Genomic DNA, 17,151 nt, shown 5'->3' on the forward strand with positions numbered 1-17,151 from the left:
CGAATCAGGGATATCACCCATTGTTTTTCCAAGCCTGTCCTTAGAGAAACCACTCATTAATAGGTGAGGGAGCAGGTTGAGCTTATCTCTAAGAAAGGAATATACATTTTTTGTTTTGTTTTGGTCAAACATTATGTTTACCCTTAATACAGGAACGTAAAATAAATAAACGATAATACTACAACTGGGAGAATTAATCTGGGACCGCTGTGTTAATATGATACCTCACTGGTACTGCTGGGGAGTGACATTTTTAATACCAGTGTGATACCACTGGTGACAGTGTTGGTTCATACTATTACCTTCAGTACAGAGCTGTTGGATTGGCATTGCAATTCAACAGCATAGTAGCCATTGAAAGTATTGTGGTAAGGGCTTGTACAGTATGTAAATATGATGTGTGTGTGTGTGTGTGTGTGTGTGTGTTTATGTGAAGGGGTGCTCAGTCCAGCAGCCTGACCACTCGCATCCATTATTAATGAACTGTTCTACCTCTCCACATGACTTAACATACTGAATGCCAAGTCCTACTTCCTTATTATATATACAGTATACTGCCTCTTTGGAAACCTGGCACACTTCTCCATTTCTTAAGAAATAGCTTCAGAAAAGGGAAAACATATTTAAGAAGGTCACACTTCTTCTGACACAACACTGAAGGGCTTCTTTTTGAAGTGCAAAAGCAAGGACACATTTTGTGAGCAAGAAACAACCTCGTTTTTATGAAGGAGCCGTTCACTTAGTGTTCTGAGTAGTTACTACAGAAGCTAGCTAAGTGTAAATACAATGAAAGTACATGCAGGGCATGGCCACTTTATTAGAAACGTCTTGTAAACTAGTCAGGACATCTGGCAATGTAAAGAAGCTGAACCTCTTTATTGTGCAGCGTGTAGGTCATAGAGTAGTTAGCTGTCAGTCGGCCATTATTATTATTATTATTGTTTATTTAGCAGACGCCTTTATCCAAGGCGACTTACAGAGACTAGGGTGTGTGAACTATGCATCAGCTGCAGAGTCACTTACAATTACGTCTCACCCGAAAGACGGAGCACTAGGAGGTTAAGTGACTTGCTCAGGGTCACACAATGAGTCCGTGGCTGAGGTGGGATTTGAACCGGGGACCTTCTGGTTACAAGCCCGTTTCTTTAACCACTGGACCACACAGCCTCCTAATAAATGAAAAAAGTCAGCTAATCTGTATCCCAGACTGCAGCAGCAGCAAAGAAATGAAGGGCTGTGTCTTTAAGGAACGGTGAGCAAACTGTACAATATTTACTTTGTAATGTAGGTGGCCACTTTCTTAGGAACACACACTTCTTAAGAGTTAAGTGTACTGTGCAATGAATCATATTGTGCATTGTGTTGATTATTGTATTGAAATTGTACATTTCCCCCCCGGGACACACTTGAACACTAGGATCTGATTGAGAGTCTGTGCTGGATAATAAACTCAGCAAACTCAGTTTAAAATCATCGGCTTCAAGTAAAATGAGTTGTGTACACCCCAATGGAAGTTATCTATATCATTCATAATGGACCAGAATGAGCAGACTGTGATTGAGCCTGTATCCTTGCATTGATTGAAGATCCTTTTATCAGCCATTGAGCCAGGGTTCAATTCTGTCATTTCAATCAAGACAGATCCTAGCCAATTATCTTGAATGCTGCCTGAGACAGTGAGAGTTTCTCTCCCCTGTCCTATGTGTGCCTTACTTAACTTAACTAAGTGCTTAACTGGGGCTGACTTGAGTGCGCTTCTAAACAGCTTAATTTAAAACAGCTTTCACTGACCTGTTTCCCTTGTATTGTTAATATAGTTAGTGAAAATAAAACAAGGGTCGCTAACTGACCACTGGGGAAAACTCCTGCTTCGGTGATACAGACCGGCAGTAAAATTGCCAGTGTACGGAGTAAAATAGACCCCCTTAAATTACAACTACAGTAAACACCACTTCCGAGCGGCATGTTTAAAATGTACCATCCGTATTTTTAAAAGTACTACTGTATTAACATCTTCACTGTTGCACAACACACATTTTCCCCTTCCACAGTCTATGTGATGACTTGAAGCACATTTTTCTCTGTATATGTTTTGTTAAAATGTTTAAATACAGTAATATATGAAAGCAAGACATTATCGGGTGAGATGGGGGAAAAAACCAAGCCAATTTTTTTTTTTAAATTAAATACCAAATATCACGCAATTTTTTAATAACTGTTACATATTTTTATATTTGTGCGCAGACTGTAAAAACAGACCATCCCTGGCTGTCAGTCAGTAAAATTATGTCATTATGCTGCAGCTAGCTGAATTCAAAGGGATTCAACTTCCATTTTAATTCAGAATGAAACTACGTTTTGCATCAGGACTACGCCCCCTTGCAGTTAACACATATCTGATTAATATGTATATTCTTCAGACTTCATCGCACAGTGCAAGATGTGCTTTCACAGGGGTGCAAGCTTCAACAGACAGCACCTCCCCCGCATCCTATCCTCACGACCCTGTCGTCAACATCAATACAGGCTTGGTAACCCACGTGAAAGACTCGTTTTTGTTCGGACGTAGTCGACTTTTCCCGGAGAATGCTCCCCCCCACCTCCGCCTCCCTCTTCTCTGCCTCTCCCAGACTGGCTTTTATGTCTGGGTGCTCCGCTGCAGCAGTGAGCATGCGCCGTCGCCATGTTAGCAAGCTCTCCTCCCCCCAGACTCGTCAGTGAGAGAAACGCTGTGCAAGGGTGGCAGGCAAAAAGAAATACAGACAGAGGGGTGATACAGCAAACACTGGATACAAACAGAGACATGAAGGCTGCGATTAAACTACTGTTTTGAAAAACGAAGAGTCACGGCTCATTTGATATTAGTTCCACTGCAGCAACGGACTGTTTAATTTCGAAATATAATGCGCCTGAACGTCTGGTCGTGATGGAGGAAATCATTTGCTGCACTACTGGTAGATGTATATACTGCCTCTGCGTTATAATACGGATTTAAATTAAAATAACAAGTAAGGGATGTTGAACTGCGTTTAAGAAGAATAGCAACACACGCCTGGGGAGTACAAAAACATTACGTGCGTACCACTTTGTTGAACAGAAGCTCTGAGGGGAAATATTTCAATAAAAAAAAACAAAAGTTGAATGGCGGCGGCTTGAATTCACATTACAAATTGGAGGTACGTTAATTCGTTTAAGTTTTATTCTGTGGAAAAGAGTCAGCTAGCTGTCAGTCCTGGCTTTGTAAACACTGCTGTGCGTGCTGTCTGAATTTACAACAAAAAGTACCCTGGGATTTTACAAAATGCATCATCCCGAGTCTGCAGGAGATTCTACTAGTAGGAAGATGGCGAACCCGGCAGTATTTCCTAGAAGGGGTAGCAGTACAGGCAGCAACGCTTTTGCGACAGCAGCTGGTACCAGTATTAGCAGTAATGTCATTCCTACTGACGATTACTCATCTTCGATATTGATACAGCCGCCACCACCACCGACCGGGTCTTCCTCCCCGGGGCCGCAGCACCCTCCCCAGAGCCTGAACCTCCACTCCTCTCAGTCGCAGCTGCAGCCTCAGCCGCTCCCCCTAGCAGGGGCACAGGTGAAAAAAAAGAGTGGTTTTCAAATCACCAGTGTCACCCCAGCCCAGATCTCGGCTAGCACCAACAACAGCATTACAGAGGACACCGAGAGCTATGACGACCTGGATGAGTCACACACAGAAGACCTGTCTTCATCTGAGATCCTGGATGTGTCATTGTCCAGGGCCACAGACATGGGGGGGCCAGAGAGGAGCTCCTCCGAGGAGACTTTGAGCAACTTCCACGAGGTAGAGACCCCCGGAGCTGTTTCCCCCAACCAGCATCTCCTCCCCCACTCGCATCACCAACCCCAGCCTGGTGTGCTGATGAACGGGACTATGCACCAACACCACCACCCCCACCCCCAGCCCCATGGACTTCACCACCGCCCACCTCATGCTCACCCTGGGATAATGCCCTTGGTTGTAGTGCCAGGAGGAGGAGGTGTCACTGTTACCCCTCCTCTCAACACTGTTACCATTGCTCCGAAATTATCTGCACACGCTGACACAGTTCCTGAGAAGGCCTCTGCTGTCGGGAATGTGGTTGGCCAGCCTCAGTCAGCCAGCACCCCAGGAATGCCAAGCGGCATGAATGCAGCAGCAGGTACCCCAGTTAATATTGTTAATCCTGTGACGAGCAATGTGAATAATATGAGCGTGGCTGGAGTGAGTACTGCCAATGTGCCTGGTTTGGTGGGCACTAGTAGTAGTAATGGCAGTAGTAGTGGCATCCCACCTGGCTTAATGAACTTGAATGCCAACAGTGGCTTAACGGGAGCCAGCAACCCAAATGTGATGCAACAACAACAAGGGACTGGGAGTGCTGTGAATGTGAATATTGTAATGGGGGCTGGTAGTGTTACAGGTTGTGCCCCCTCAAATGTGATCAGCGGGGCGACGGGTAACGTTGTAGTGGCAGCACCAATGGCTGTGGCGACAACAGCACAAACTGCGCCAGTGGCTACCCCCCCAAGCCAGCAGCAACAGGCTCCACCTCCCACCAGCTCCCGCTTCAGGGTGGTCAAGCTGGATTCCAGCTCAGAACCTTTCAAGAAAGGCAGATGGACTTGCACTGAGTATTATGATAAGGAGCCCCCAGTATCAGTAGCTGTAGCAAGTGCCACATCAGAAACTATGCCCAGTCACAGGGCAGTGGAGAGCATCAGGCAGACCCAGCCCGACACTACTGTGGGTTCAGAGCGGGAGAGCACCAGTGGGAGCTCAGTCAGTAGCACCATCAGCACCCTGAGCCACTATACAGAGAGTGTTGGAAGTGGAGAGATGGGAGCCACCTCCATTTTACAAGGTTTCCAGCAGCAGCAACCACCACCGCCACAACAGGTGGACTATGGTGGCCCCCAGAGCTTGCAAGCTTCACTCCCTGGCCTGCCTCAGAGTGTCTCGCAGCCTCAGCTTGCTCAAGCCCAGATGCACTCGCAGGAGGTGGCTCACTCCCTTCTGAAAACGAGCGGGACCCCCTCTGTGCCCTCAAGCATTGGCAGTGTTCAGCAACAGCAGCCTCCAGTGAATCTAGGAAGCATACAGACCTCCATAGGGCTCCCCACTGCTACCATTCCTCAGCAGCAGCAACTGCCCTACACTCAACAGCCTCAGCAACCTGCCACCGCACAAATGTTCCACCCACCACCGCAGCAGCAGCAGCAGGCACCCACTCAGATGGCATCGGAGCATGTTATGCCTGTGAGTCAAGGTGGGGGCATGGTGGGCAGCCTGCCACCAGAGTTTGTACACCAACAGATCATTCAGCCTCCAATGCAGCCCGGGCCTCCTGGAATGGGAGCAGCTGGACAGCCACTACAGCATGTGCCCCACATTCCTGGCACCATCCAACCTCCTCCAGTGTCTGGGAATGGCCAGATGATGGGCATGGGCCAGCATGGGGGCAACATACTGCCTGGGAATTATCAGACACCCCCCCAGGGAATTTTGCAACAGCAGCAGACCACTTCGCCTCCACAGGGTGGGATCCTGCATCAGATCTTGCCTGGAACCGTCTCAGGCCTGGCACAGCAGCATCATCAGAGTTTGGCCCAGCTCCCAACACACCTGCCGGTAGAGCAGCAGCAGCAGTCAGTGGCTCAAGGACTAGCCGGGCAGCAGCCTGGTGCTGTTTCCTTGGGTCAAGTTACATCAAACGTGCCTCTTCCAGCTGCGGCCCAGAGTGCCGCCCAGCCTTTGCAGAACGGCAGCATGATTCCCGGTGGTGGTCAGCCTACCATGATGCCAGCGAGCTCGGCGGCCAGCACTGGCCATTACCTGGCCCTGCGGCCTTTTTCTGCTGCGCAGCTGGAAGATGCCCGCCGCCTGCTTCTTCAGGACCAGGCCCTGCTCTCTTTGCCCAAGCTAGCTGTTGGAGACGGAGCTGCCAACAGCATGAGCGCCTTCTCAGCCTCTGCAAGCCTCTTTCCACTGAAGACCCTGCCGCTGGCAGGACAGGTGGTGGACGGTGAAGAGGACAGGTAAGACTCGGCTGTAAAGATATTGAATGCAGTTAGCTGACTCGTAAAACACAACATTGGGATTTTAGCTTTCAGGAAGTGAGACTGGAAGAACAAAATCAACAATAATATCCTCACAGTAAATTGCCATTTGTTGTGCTGATATTGTTTTCTACCTACTGCTGTTTTAGGTATTCATGATGTTAAACAAAAAGTACATTCATTATTTAATTTGTGTGTATAACTGGAGCCTCTGTTTAGGGTTTATAATCAGGCAGGCTGGAGATTGTGGACCATGGATATTAAACTTAGGATGACTTGCCTGAGCATCCCTTACTAGACAGTAGGAGGTCTGATGTTTAAGTGATTTCTATTAATAGCAGGGCACACTGTAAAATACTGAATGCATTTAGACTCTCTAGGTTAACGTAGATAACCTAGAGAGTCTAAATTTAGTTTTTTCATGTATTTATTTGTTACATCAAATCCCCACTTGAGTGCTATTGGCTGGTCAGTAGCTGCCTTGTCACTGCACTGCCATTGTGCCAAACTGTCTATAGTATATAGGACTGTAATTTAATAATAATAGTAATGCAACAGACTGCATTTTGCTTTGTAACTGCATTGTGTTACTTTCATCATTTGCTCCTGACAGCAGCTGATGAGATGCATGCCTTTGCAGGATGTTGTGGTTGCCTGTTTTAGACTTGCAGTACACATGTGCTGGTAGAGTGTGTGTGTGTGTGTGTGTGTGTGTGTGTGTGTGTGTGTGTGTGTGTGACAGCACACACAGTGTTGAAAGAAGCCAAGTGTTAAATGTCACATTTCTGAACACGATTGTGACAAACCTGAGCGCTGTAAAAGGATTATTAGCATAAACAAGGACTCTTGGGCTCTTAGATGGCAGATTTAAAGGTGTTATTTTCACAATGTAACTGTTTCAAGGATCATTCAGAAATGCGGTATCAGTAGATGATTTCACAATAGTACTTTGAAGATTTTCTTTCCACTGTGCTACATCTTCCAGCTTTTGCTGGTGGTCATTGATGACTTTCAGTGGATCTGTTTAAAGATGTATCTCTGCATAACCACATGCTGAGGCCTTTACTTGTGTTTAGAAACATTTTATTTGTTTAAAATAGTTTTTATGTCAGCCTTTGATAATCTCCGTATCTAATCTCTAGCATTTTAAGGTAGAGGTCCTGTACTGTACAGCCTATTGAAATCATGAACTCAATTTCATGTTGTTAATTAGTCTTTACGTGATCATTATACTAAAGGCCACCATTGTTTCCTTTTTAAAAATTCCTTATTCAGTGATCTGTTGATACAGTTACAGTGCAATATGGATTTGCCTGTGCTTTTCACTGAATTTCAGTTAGTTCGACAAAAGCAGGAGGCCAATATACATAATAACACAGCAGGCCCACTGTTAGGAGGTGTGCTGGTAATGCATTCTGTTCCTTTAAACGGGCAGAGTGCTTCCGAGGGCTTTGTTTGTATTAATTGTAATTGAAGGTGGGCTGCAGGACTTCCATGAGGGTTGATTTCTAGAGTCGCTGCTGTATTGTTGTAGCCCTCTTCTCCAGGTACCTCTGCCCTGTGACAGCCAGTGCAGACAGCATGGTGGGACAGTGCTGTACCTGCAGCACATTATCCTGAGGGGATTGCAGACCATGCTTTTATAGTACTTTGTTTCTCCAAAAAAAACAGAAACCTCTTGCTCGCTTAGAATTTAACTATCAATAGCTTTAAATATACAGTAATTCTGTTGTCGATGTAAAACAGTATAGGCTACATCCTACAGTGCATCATCGCAACTTGCGAATCTACAGACTACTTTGTTTTAATACAAACATACATTTAGTGTTCTGTCTTGCAAAATGACATGTTTCTGTTGGTTACTGATGTGATATTATAATCCTGAAGAAATGGTTCCTTTGCCTGTACGTTTCTTGTAAAGATGTACAGCATGCTTTGTGAAACGTGTTTCTGGGCATCTGGGAAGTAGGCCTAGACTTCATTGAGCAATGACAGTGTTGTCTTCTTAATTGCAAAGTCACTCCAAACTATGGCAAGGATGCAGAGTGTACGTGTGCGCCGAAGGATTTGGTTGGGAGCCGAAGATTATATTAAGAGACGGCCATATTTACTATTATCAGGATGGTGGGTATTTGGTTAAATGTTTTATACCTTTCTGTATATTTGTTCCATCAAAAGTTTATAAATACTCAATTATAAATACAGTATTTTAAATGTAACATTCCTACGATTAGCTAGTTTGTTTGCTGTGCAAGGGCAATTTAGACTCCCATTTTGTACTTCTCCCCTCCATTTCAGACTTCTAAATAAATAATGTTATCATTTTATTCTACATCAATTTAGATCCCCCCCATACTTTACACAGCACATTTAACTCCCTCCCAGCACACACTTGCGTGTGCTAAAGTAAACTATTCTACCGTGTATTTGTGTATACACATCATTTTATTTTGTAAATTACATTACTAATAGCTAAATGAGATTTAAAAGAATGCTCTTTTCTATAAATTAGTAAAAAATATTTAATGGGGGGGAGGGGGGGGAACGCATCCCTCAAAACGAGAGGCATATTTTACATTTTTTCCAATAAACCAATAAAGAAAGAAATGTTTAAAACAGTGCTGTGTCAAAGACATAACCCACCATAATGCTCACACAGGCTTTGTCTCCCAACCCCCTGGACCTAGTATCCGGAAGGTTTGTAGTCTGTTCCCTCAAGATTTTGGCCATTCAGCTACCCTGGACTGTGGAAGATTGTGATGTTCAATTTATCTTAATAAACTATTTAAATAGTTAGATTTGCATGTTTTACTGTAGAATGAGAAACGGAACTGCAACTATGTCACAGAATACCAATGTTGATTTTGATAAGCCATATCACTTATTTAATTTCATTCACCAGATACATACTGTACCTGGGAGAATTTCATGATATTGACGGTTCAGTTTTGTTCAGTTTCAATCTTTTGCAACGTTCAAGGAAAAAGCACTTGTGTGTTGAGAAGGAACACGAATAGATTGGTCTGGAACTCCGTCCACTCGCTGTGTGTCCGTAGGCAAGCAAGTGTCTTGTGTGGATTTTGGTAACTATTAGTTTAATGTAGCTCTTTTAAAACTATACTAGTACCTGCTAGTAATTGGTGCTGCTATGTAGGAAACTTATTTACAGCTGTTACAGGGCACTTGCTGTACCTGTTCCTTGTCCTGTAATTTGTTTATCGATTTACACAATATTCACAATAATAATAATAATAATAATAATAATAATAATAATAATAATAATAATAATAATAATAATAATAATAATAATCTAGATCTTTCTTTTAATGGAATTGTCTACAGCTTTGTTTATATTCCATAGAAAGGGTATAATGCTGACTGAGAACAAATAAAATCTGATTGCTCATTTGATCTGTGCATATTAAAAGTTGAAAAAAATATCAGGTTTGTATTACAATGTTTTCAGGGAAATAAAATGATCCATATGTTCTTGGTTTAGGGTGGGCTGTCTGTCAGCATGGCAGCCTCCAGTAGCAGAGATTTTCTTCTATAGCAAAGCTTCCGAGTTGTTTATAAAAATTGGTAGGCAGATGCAGGAGGCAAACCATGCATATATTTATCCATCCCTGCCTTGATTAGGTTTTATTTTGTATTTATTTTGTCATTTTTATTGCAGTGTGGCTGCCACCCCCAGAATGCTGCTGATAAAAACCAGTGGACATTTCTCAGGTTTATCCTGGAGAAATAATTGAGCGGTAATTCTTTGGGAGTCAAGTTTGAGTCAATAACAGCAGGCCATAAACAGAAAGGCCAAAGCTGAGCTGTTTCTTATAACAACGGATTGAAACTATCACGCTTTTTATATTTGGGACCAAATGTGTTTTAAGATTGATAAAGAAGACATTAGGTACAGTTGCTGCAGATGCAAGATAATGAAATATCTCATAATTATTTTGCCATACAAACATTTTGCAAAAGGATATCATTTCACACATCAACATAATTTACTCATATTAGCTTTGGCTTGAAAATCAGATGGCCATTATGACATGTGAACCATTACCATGGACATGCTTTGTAACATACAGTGGTTTGCAGAAGTCACATTTTGTTAAATTACAAATAATGTATGCACAGTTTTTCAAACAAACTTTTTTTTTATTCAAAGCTGTAGTGGTTAAACTGAATATAATTATATGAGGAGGAGGTTAACTGTCAGCAAAACTTTAAAAGAAAATGTACAAAATGAAATTTACTGGTTGCATAAGTATTCAGCCCCAGTACTTGGTAGAAGCACTTTTTGTGGCAATTACTGCTCTGAGTCTTTTTGGATAGGTCTCTACTAGCTTTGCACAGTAGGATGGTGAAATTTTTGCCCATTCTTGACAGGAAAATTGTTCCAGTTCTGATAAGTTTGTTGGGGATCGTCAATCGACTGCAATCTTCAAGTCTCGCCATAAATTATCGATTGGATTCAAGTCAGGACTTGACTGGGCCACTCAAGAATATTGATTCTCTTCTTGTTCAACCACTCCAGTGTGGCTTTGGCTTTGTGCTTCGGATCATTGTCCTGCTGAAATGTGAATTTCCTCCCCAGTTTCAGAGTCTTGGCTGACTCAAACAGATTTTCCTCAAGGATTTGCCTGTACTTTGCACCATCCATTCTCCACTCTACCCTGACAAGCTTCCCAGTCCCTGCTGAAGAGAAGCATCCCCATAACATGATGCTGCCAGCACCATGCTTGACAGTTGGGATGGTGTTGACTGGGTGATTTGCAGTGTTGGGCTTGCGCCAGACGTAACTCTTGGAATTTAGACCGAAAAGTTCAATTTTTGTCTCGTCTGACCACAAAACCTTTTCCCGCATGTCTGCAGTATCATCTACATGCTTTTTCGCAAACTCCATACATGCTTTAAGATGAGGCTTTTTGAGTAATGGCTTCTTTCTTGCCACCCATCCATACAGGCCAGCTTTGTGTAGGGACCGGCTTATTGTGTGAACACTTACTCCCATCTCAGACACAGAACTTTGCAGATCTCTCAAGGTCATTGTTGGCTTCAGAGTGACATCCCAAACCAGTTTCCTGCTTGCCCAGCTGCTCAGTTTGGGAGGGCGACCTGATCTGGGTAGTGTCTGGGTGGTATGATGCATCTTCCACTTCTTAATGATGGACTTCACTGTGCTGAGAGCGATAATCGGCTCCTTTGAAATTTTCTTGTACCCTTCTCCTGCTCTGTGCCTCTCTACCACTATATCCCTGATTTGTTTCGAAAGCTCCTTGGTCTTCATGGTTGCTTTGTTGGTTCACTATGTGAGTTGCAGCTTGAAAGTCGTTATGTACCTGAGGGAAATTATCTACAAGTTAAACCACTTTGAGTACACACAGGCTGAAACCATTTCACTAATTTTGTGACCTTTCAAACAAATCATTTGCACCTGAGCTGATTTAGGGCTGCAGTAGCAAAGGGGTTGAATACTTATGCAACTGAGATTAATCTGTAAATCTTACTTATTTATATTCTATATGCGTTTTTTAACTTTATCAGTGTGGAGTGAAGTACGCTGTACATGTAAATTCTAATTTGAAAGTGTCGAAGTACGGTCAAGTGCCAACAATATGTGAACAGTTTGTAGTGGGGTGCAAACCACTGTATGTCAATGTTCCATATAGATTGACTGTAGTATGAAATGCAGTCTCTATCTTCATTTCTTAGAGAGTCAATGGACAGATGCTGCAGTTGTTGCTAGATTCTTCATGCCTGATCTGTTTCTTCTCAGATGTACAGAAGAGCTGTAATAAGATGTGACCTTGGTTTCTCTGTCTGGTTTAAGCTTATTGTAACAACCGCTATTGTGTTGTGCCGTTGGCTGCCAAAAAAGAGCAGGTTTTGTTGGATTGGATCCTGTTGCTACAGGCATCGTTTTTCCAAGAGTTTGCAAGTTTTGTTGCAGACTTTGAATTCTCCGGAGCGTGCAGTGGATCAGGTTTAATGTTTCTTCTTGCTTGTACTGTAGCCTCCAAGTTTGCAATGAAGGAATTATTTTAGAAACTGTCGGCTGTGAAAAGTATAACGTGTACGCTTTGTCATGACCAAAATAATCCCCTCCTTATGTGAATCCATTAGCTAACGCATTACATCATCTGGCATATAACTTGTTTGAAAATATTTTGAGAATGGAATATTGAATTACATGACAATAATAAATGAACAACCCCAAAGTCTGTGTGCAGTGAATTACAGAAATATTTCAGTTTTGAAGTGGCTAATGATGAAGGTAAAACAATATAACAAGACCTTGTTTTTCTACATGGATATTGTGAAGCAAAGCACCACTAAGTTAAAGTAAGTTATTGCTTTTCATATGTAAATATCTGTTAACGGCTATTTGTTTCATATTGCAATTGTGTTATTATATTTTTTGTGTTTTGGAAGACTTCGATATTATCGCTATCGAAATACGTGCACAATATCGATATACAATTTTCATATTGTTGCCCACCCCTAATAATAAATAATAATAATAACAACACTAGTTTCTGAATACCTTAAAAGCATTTATCCTAATGTTTTTGACAAAAGCTTCTTTTTAAAATGTATTTATTATTTCAATTTGTGAAACATTTCTCATTTCTTTTTGTTGAAACTTATGCTGCACAGCAGTTTGGTCCAGAAACCCTGCATGTCGTGGAATGAAATCCAGTCCAGATGAGACTGGTCTGAATCACTAACAGCAGACTGTATGTGCTGGGGGTCTTCACTCAGTCTTGAGCTGCCGCCGCACCCCTCCAAAGAAGTCATATCTTGCTAATGGGTTTTGTTTTATTTTTTTCTACAGTGCAATTTGGAGGGACATTGACCCCCCTGGCCCCCATTGCTACCCTTGCTGGACCACTTACTGTATTTGTGCACCTAATTACCACAGGCTAGTGAATTTCCATACTGCACCTTAATTTGCTCTTTGACCTCACTGTGCTTTTCAACTCTAGAAGAGGGTAGGTACACTACCACGTCTTTTTGGCTCTTCTGAGTGAGTAAGTTGTATAGCTCCATGTGTTCTTTTAATATAATAAACAAACTGGATTACCATTTTAAAATATGGTTGCAGTATTACATTTTGAAGTAAAAACACTGTCCTAAAAAGCATTTTTTTGTTTTTTTTGTTTAACAGCTACTTTACCTTCATGGAACACAGTTTACATTCTAGCAGACCGCATGACAAGTACATTGGTTCTTTGGTGTCTTAAAGGCGTGTCACCAGTTGAATCTGAAAAGTAGTAGCTAATGATGCAAAGTAGGCTATTGAATGAATGAATGATACAGATAGATATGTATGTAATCTTGTTTTGGCTGTGACAAAGGTGCACATGCAATAAGAGCTTGAATAAATCTTTCTTTGTTTGGAGATCTAATGGATAATATATCTGATTAACAGGGCCCATGTAGCTGGCACGGGGAAAGAAGTGGTTTAAGAAAGGTACAGTATCTGCTTGAGTGACAGTACTGTAAAAAGGGGTCTGCTGTGTAAGCTGCAGTGTAGCAGACTCCTAGTGTGCAGAGTAGATACAGTACAGTAGAGTAATCTGTTAACTGCTCTTAAATTACAAAATACCACAGGCACATCCTGAACTGTGGCCAGTTATCCAACCGGCAGTGCCTGCTGTGTGGAGAACTATTATAAACTGATAATGTTTTACTTCCTGAGAAAGGGGGCTATTCAGATACTTACAGTAAGGTTCCTATGGGTCGAACATTGAATCTTATTGGCTAGTTTTGTTGTTTTAACAAGTTTACGTAGTCAATAAAAAAAGAATCATCACGTAACCATAAATTATTTTTATAGATTTTTTTTGTAAAGCGGAAATACTAAAGCGATAAGTACCTTATGTCCCTAGAGGAACCTTATTCCTAGAACAATCAAAAACCTCACATTAGTATAAGCTGTGGCTGTTGCATGTTATGGAGTGAGCGGGCATTGTAGCTAAACCCCCTAGCACTTCAGTTTTTTAATCAGGTTCTTAGAATTGCCAGGAGTCTGTTGTTGGCTGATCTTGGAGTACGTTCTGGAGTGGAACAGTAGGGGTGAATACTGTAGCTCCCTCAAATAGGCAGGACCACAACCCTGAACAGGTGCAAGTCCACAGTTTTACTTTCTATATAAAAGCTCATGAGCTGGCTTGTTGGAAAAGACTAATTACTGTGAAAGTTCTACCCCTGGCTTCCACCTGCAGGCTCAGATATGATTCATACAGTATAACAAAGCCAGCGATGCACACATCTAATAACTAAATTCTGCACAGATCACATGTTAATGTGTTTCGTTCTTACTATGTGAATTCCCGTTCAAACACAGCAATCTCTCATGACATCGGGGGGAGGGGGAGGGGGAGGTGGGGGGCAATAACTTACTTTAACTTTAACAAAACCAAATTACCAGATAAAAATGTATCAGATGCAGTACTGAATCTTTGTTGTGGTGCTTTCTGGTCACATACACAAAGGTCACTCTTATTTGGGTTTGGGCGGGGGTGTTTACAGTGGGCTGTGTATTTGGTACATGGTTCTCTACCAGGGCTGACTGCAATGATGTTGACCCACTTGAAGTAATGAATGCTGTTTCTGGTAAGTTTTTTCTTTTCCACATGCAGCAGCATAGAGAGATCCAGAATCTGTCGCATTTTGTTAGCAATGAAGTTCCACACAATATCACTTGCATTTATCCTAGACATAAAAGAAGCATTGAACCAGAATAGCACCGAGGGTAGCAAAGACCACCTGAAATCCATCTTTCTATTGTTTGCAAAGGTTAGTGCCGTCAGCTGCAGCTCAATAAACATTTAAAACATAGCTTTGTGTAGTTATAATAGGAGACAGCTGAGATCCAGTGGTTTGAAGGGTATTTTGTGAACAAAGCATTTTAGATACTATTGTGTTTATCTTTTGTGTATCCTACTTATGATGTGCTACAGAGACGACCATGGTGTGTGTCATTAATGAAATGGTACTGTGATGTGTTGCAGTGTATTCTAAAACACTGAGAGTAGCTTGTGTGTGGCCTCTGCTAATGGGTGTTGAATTTTACAGCTAGACTGTTTGTTTTTAATTAGTATTTTACTGGCTCACTTTTTGTTATAATATATAATTTAACGGTTTGAGGGAAGCCTGTGGTTTACTGTGGACCAGGAATCGGGATGTCTTGGTTGCACATTCAGGTTCAGCCACTGAGCTTGGTTTTGACCCCATTGTTGGTGACTGTTCAGTTTGAAAGAGTGGAGTTGCATCTTCGTCAAGCTGCCCTACATTGTTTGGAATGTAACCCTTCAACAGGATCTGCCAGCACCACATGCAGATGAGCAAACAGAGATAACTACAGTAGATCCAGCGCCAGCTCCACTGTATGTGCTTGTAGAGATCTGTAGAAACCCCTGAGATACAGTGACATGGATAGTGCAGTGCACGGTAAAATGAAGGTTGATAAATACATGGCAAATTGTGTAAGCCTTACCTTCCTAATACATCTCATTGTTCTTTGGTTCCACCCGTACCCAAGACAGAGGATAGGTAATAAAAACCTTGAGTTGTGTTTGTGAACCAAAAACAGCAGACATTAAAGAAAAAAGGGTCATTTGAAGATTATTTTATATCCAGCTGGTTTTATCCACATTATATTTGAGCTTGTGTTACAGTACACATCCTAGTGGAAAGACTTTTGTAATGAAAAAGTGATTAAATATTTTATAAGGGAAGTGGATCACTTGATACTTGTGTCTTTAATAAAGGATGTAGTTTATGTTACTTTTTAAAAGGTAAAAGGCACATTAAACATTGACGTGAATCACTTGGGCTGCAGGGGGGTAATGAGGGACTCTTAATTGCATTTTGTTTGCTGCTGTTCATGATGTCATTACTTGCGAGTACATTGTTATCAAGTCTGTTCTGAAATAACTTCTACTTTCTCCTAAATGACTTTCATACTAATTTCAGGAGTGCAATTTGACCCTCGGTTGCAGTTCTTCAAATAAAAGCCCTTCCCTTCCCTGTAGTTTCAGGGTTGGAGCTAAGCTGTGACAGCTTGCTGCTCTGAACAGTACATAAAGTGCCACTACTTTATAAACACATCTGGTGGCGACGCAGGCATGCTAAGAACCAAACTCCAATTACTGCATGGCTGTAATTTGCATGTTCTTGGGCTGTGCATTTTCTGGTGGTAGGTGGTTAGCATTTTAGTGATAACAAAATGCAATTTGGTTTTGAGATATACAATGTTTTTATTCGATGGACCCCAATTGGAAATTACAGGTTCTACTGTAGTTAGGTCATTAAAAAAAAAAAAATGGCATTACTTTTTAATTTAGATCAGGTGTCTGATTTATTAGTACTGTATGATACAGATGCCATCGCTAAAGTTAAGTGCATGTTAAATAAATCATAATTAAGCTCTTTTGTATTTATTTATTAGGGACTGCTTTTTGCCAACAGGCTGGCTCTGCCTCCTAGTTTGGGCAATTGCAGAGCCAAGTCTTTCAGTCATACTATTTAAAATATTACCTTTTTATATAGCAGTTTAAACTAACATGCACATCTGGTGCCTTCTCCCCTGGTGAGAAAACATTCTTGGGACTCCATTGGTTACGTTGGATTTGTTCACTTCTTTAATAAAGCATGATGTCAGCTCTAAACAAATATTGACCGAAACATGAAACACCATTACAATTTAATTACTCACTCCACGTGCACAGTCGCAAATGCATCTCTGACCAGTGCTCTTTTGAGACGATAAGGTTGTGAGCATGCATCTCTGACCAGTGCTGTTTTGAGACTATAAGGTTTTGAGCATGCATCTCTGACCAGTGCTCTTTTGAGATGATAAGGTTGTGAGTATGCATCTCTGACCAGTGCTCTTTTGAGACGATAAGGTTGTGAGCATTTTGAAAAGTTTTATAGATGTTGATCTCTAAAGAGCATAATCCTTGCTTCTGTATAATGGGCTTAGTTTTCCAGAGAAACTGCAAACTCTGAGTGTTTAAACTTCGAATGCTCTCAAATGCAGTACCCTGCAGTATTTTCTTTTAA

General features: G+C 41.8%; 1 protein-coding gene across 2 annotated transcripts in view; it reads left to right on the plus strand.

Annotated features, from left to right (window-relative positions):
- Positions 1 to 2,596: 2,596 nt before the first annotated feature.
- Positions 2,597 to 17,151, plus strand: part of LOC117405561 (TSC22 domain family protein 1) — a 63,380-nt gene continuing 48,825 nt past the window's right edge. The window contains exon 1 of one of the 2 annotated variants that reach the window (XM_059030307.1): positions 2,597 to 6,057. In XM_059030307.1, the coding sequence (XP_058886290.1) occupies positions 3,302 to 6,057 (2,756 nt within the window). In that variant the 5' untranslated portion in view covers positions 2,597 to 3,301. The remainder of the gene's footprint in view (positions 6,058 to 17,151) is intronic. The other variant, XM_034008718.3, reaches the window with a different exon arrangement.

The sequence above is a fragment of the Acipenser ruthenus genome, chromosome 9, assembly GCF_902713425.1.
Source record: "Acipenser ruthenus chromosome 9, fAciRut3.2 maternal haplotype, whole genome shotgun sequence".
NCBI lineage: Eukaryota > Metazoa > Chordata > Actinopteri > Acipenseriformes > Acipenseridae > Acipenser > Acipenser ruthenus.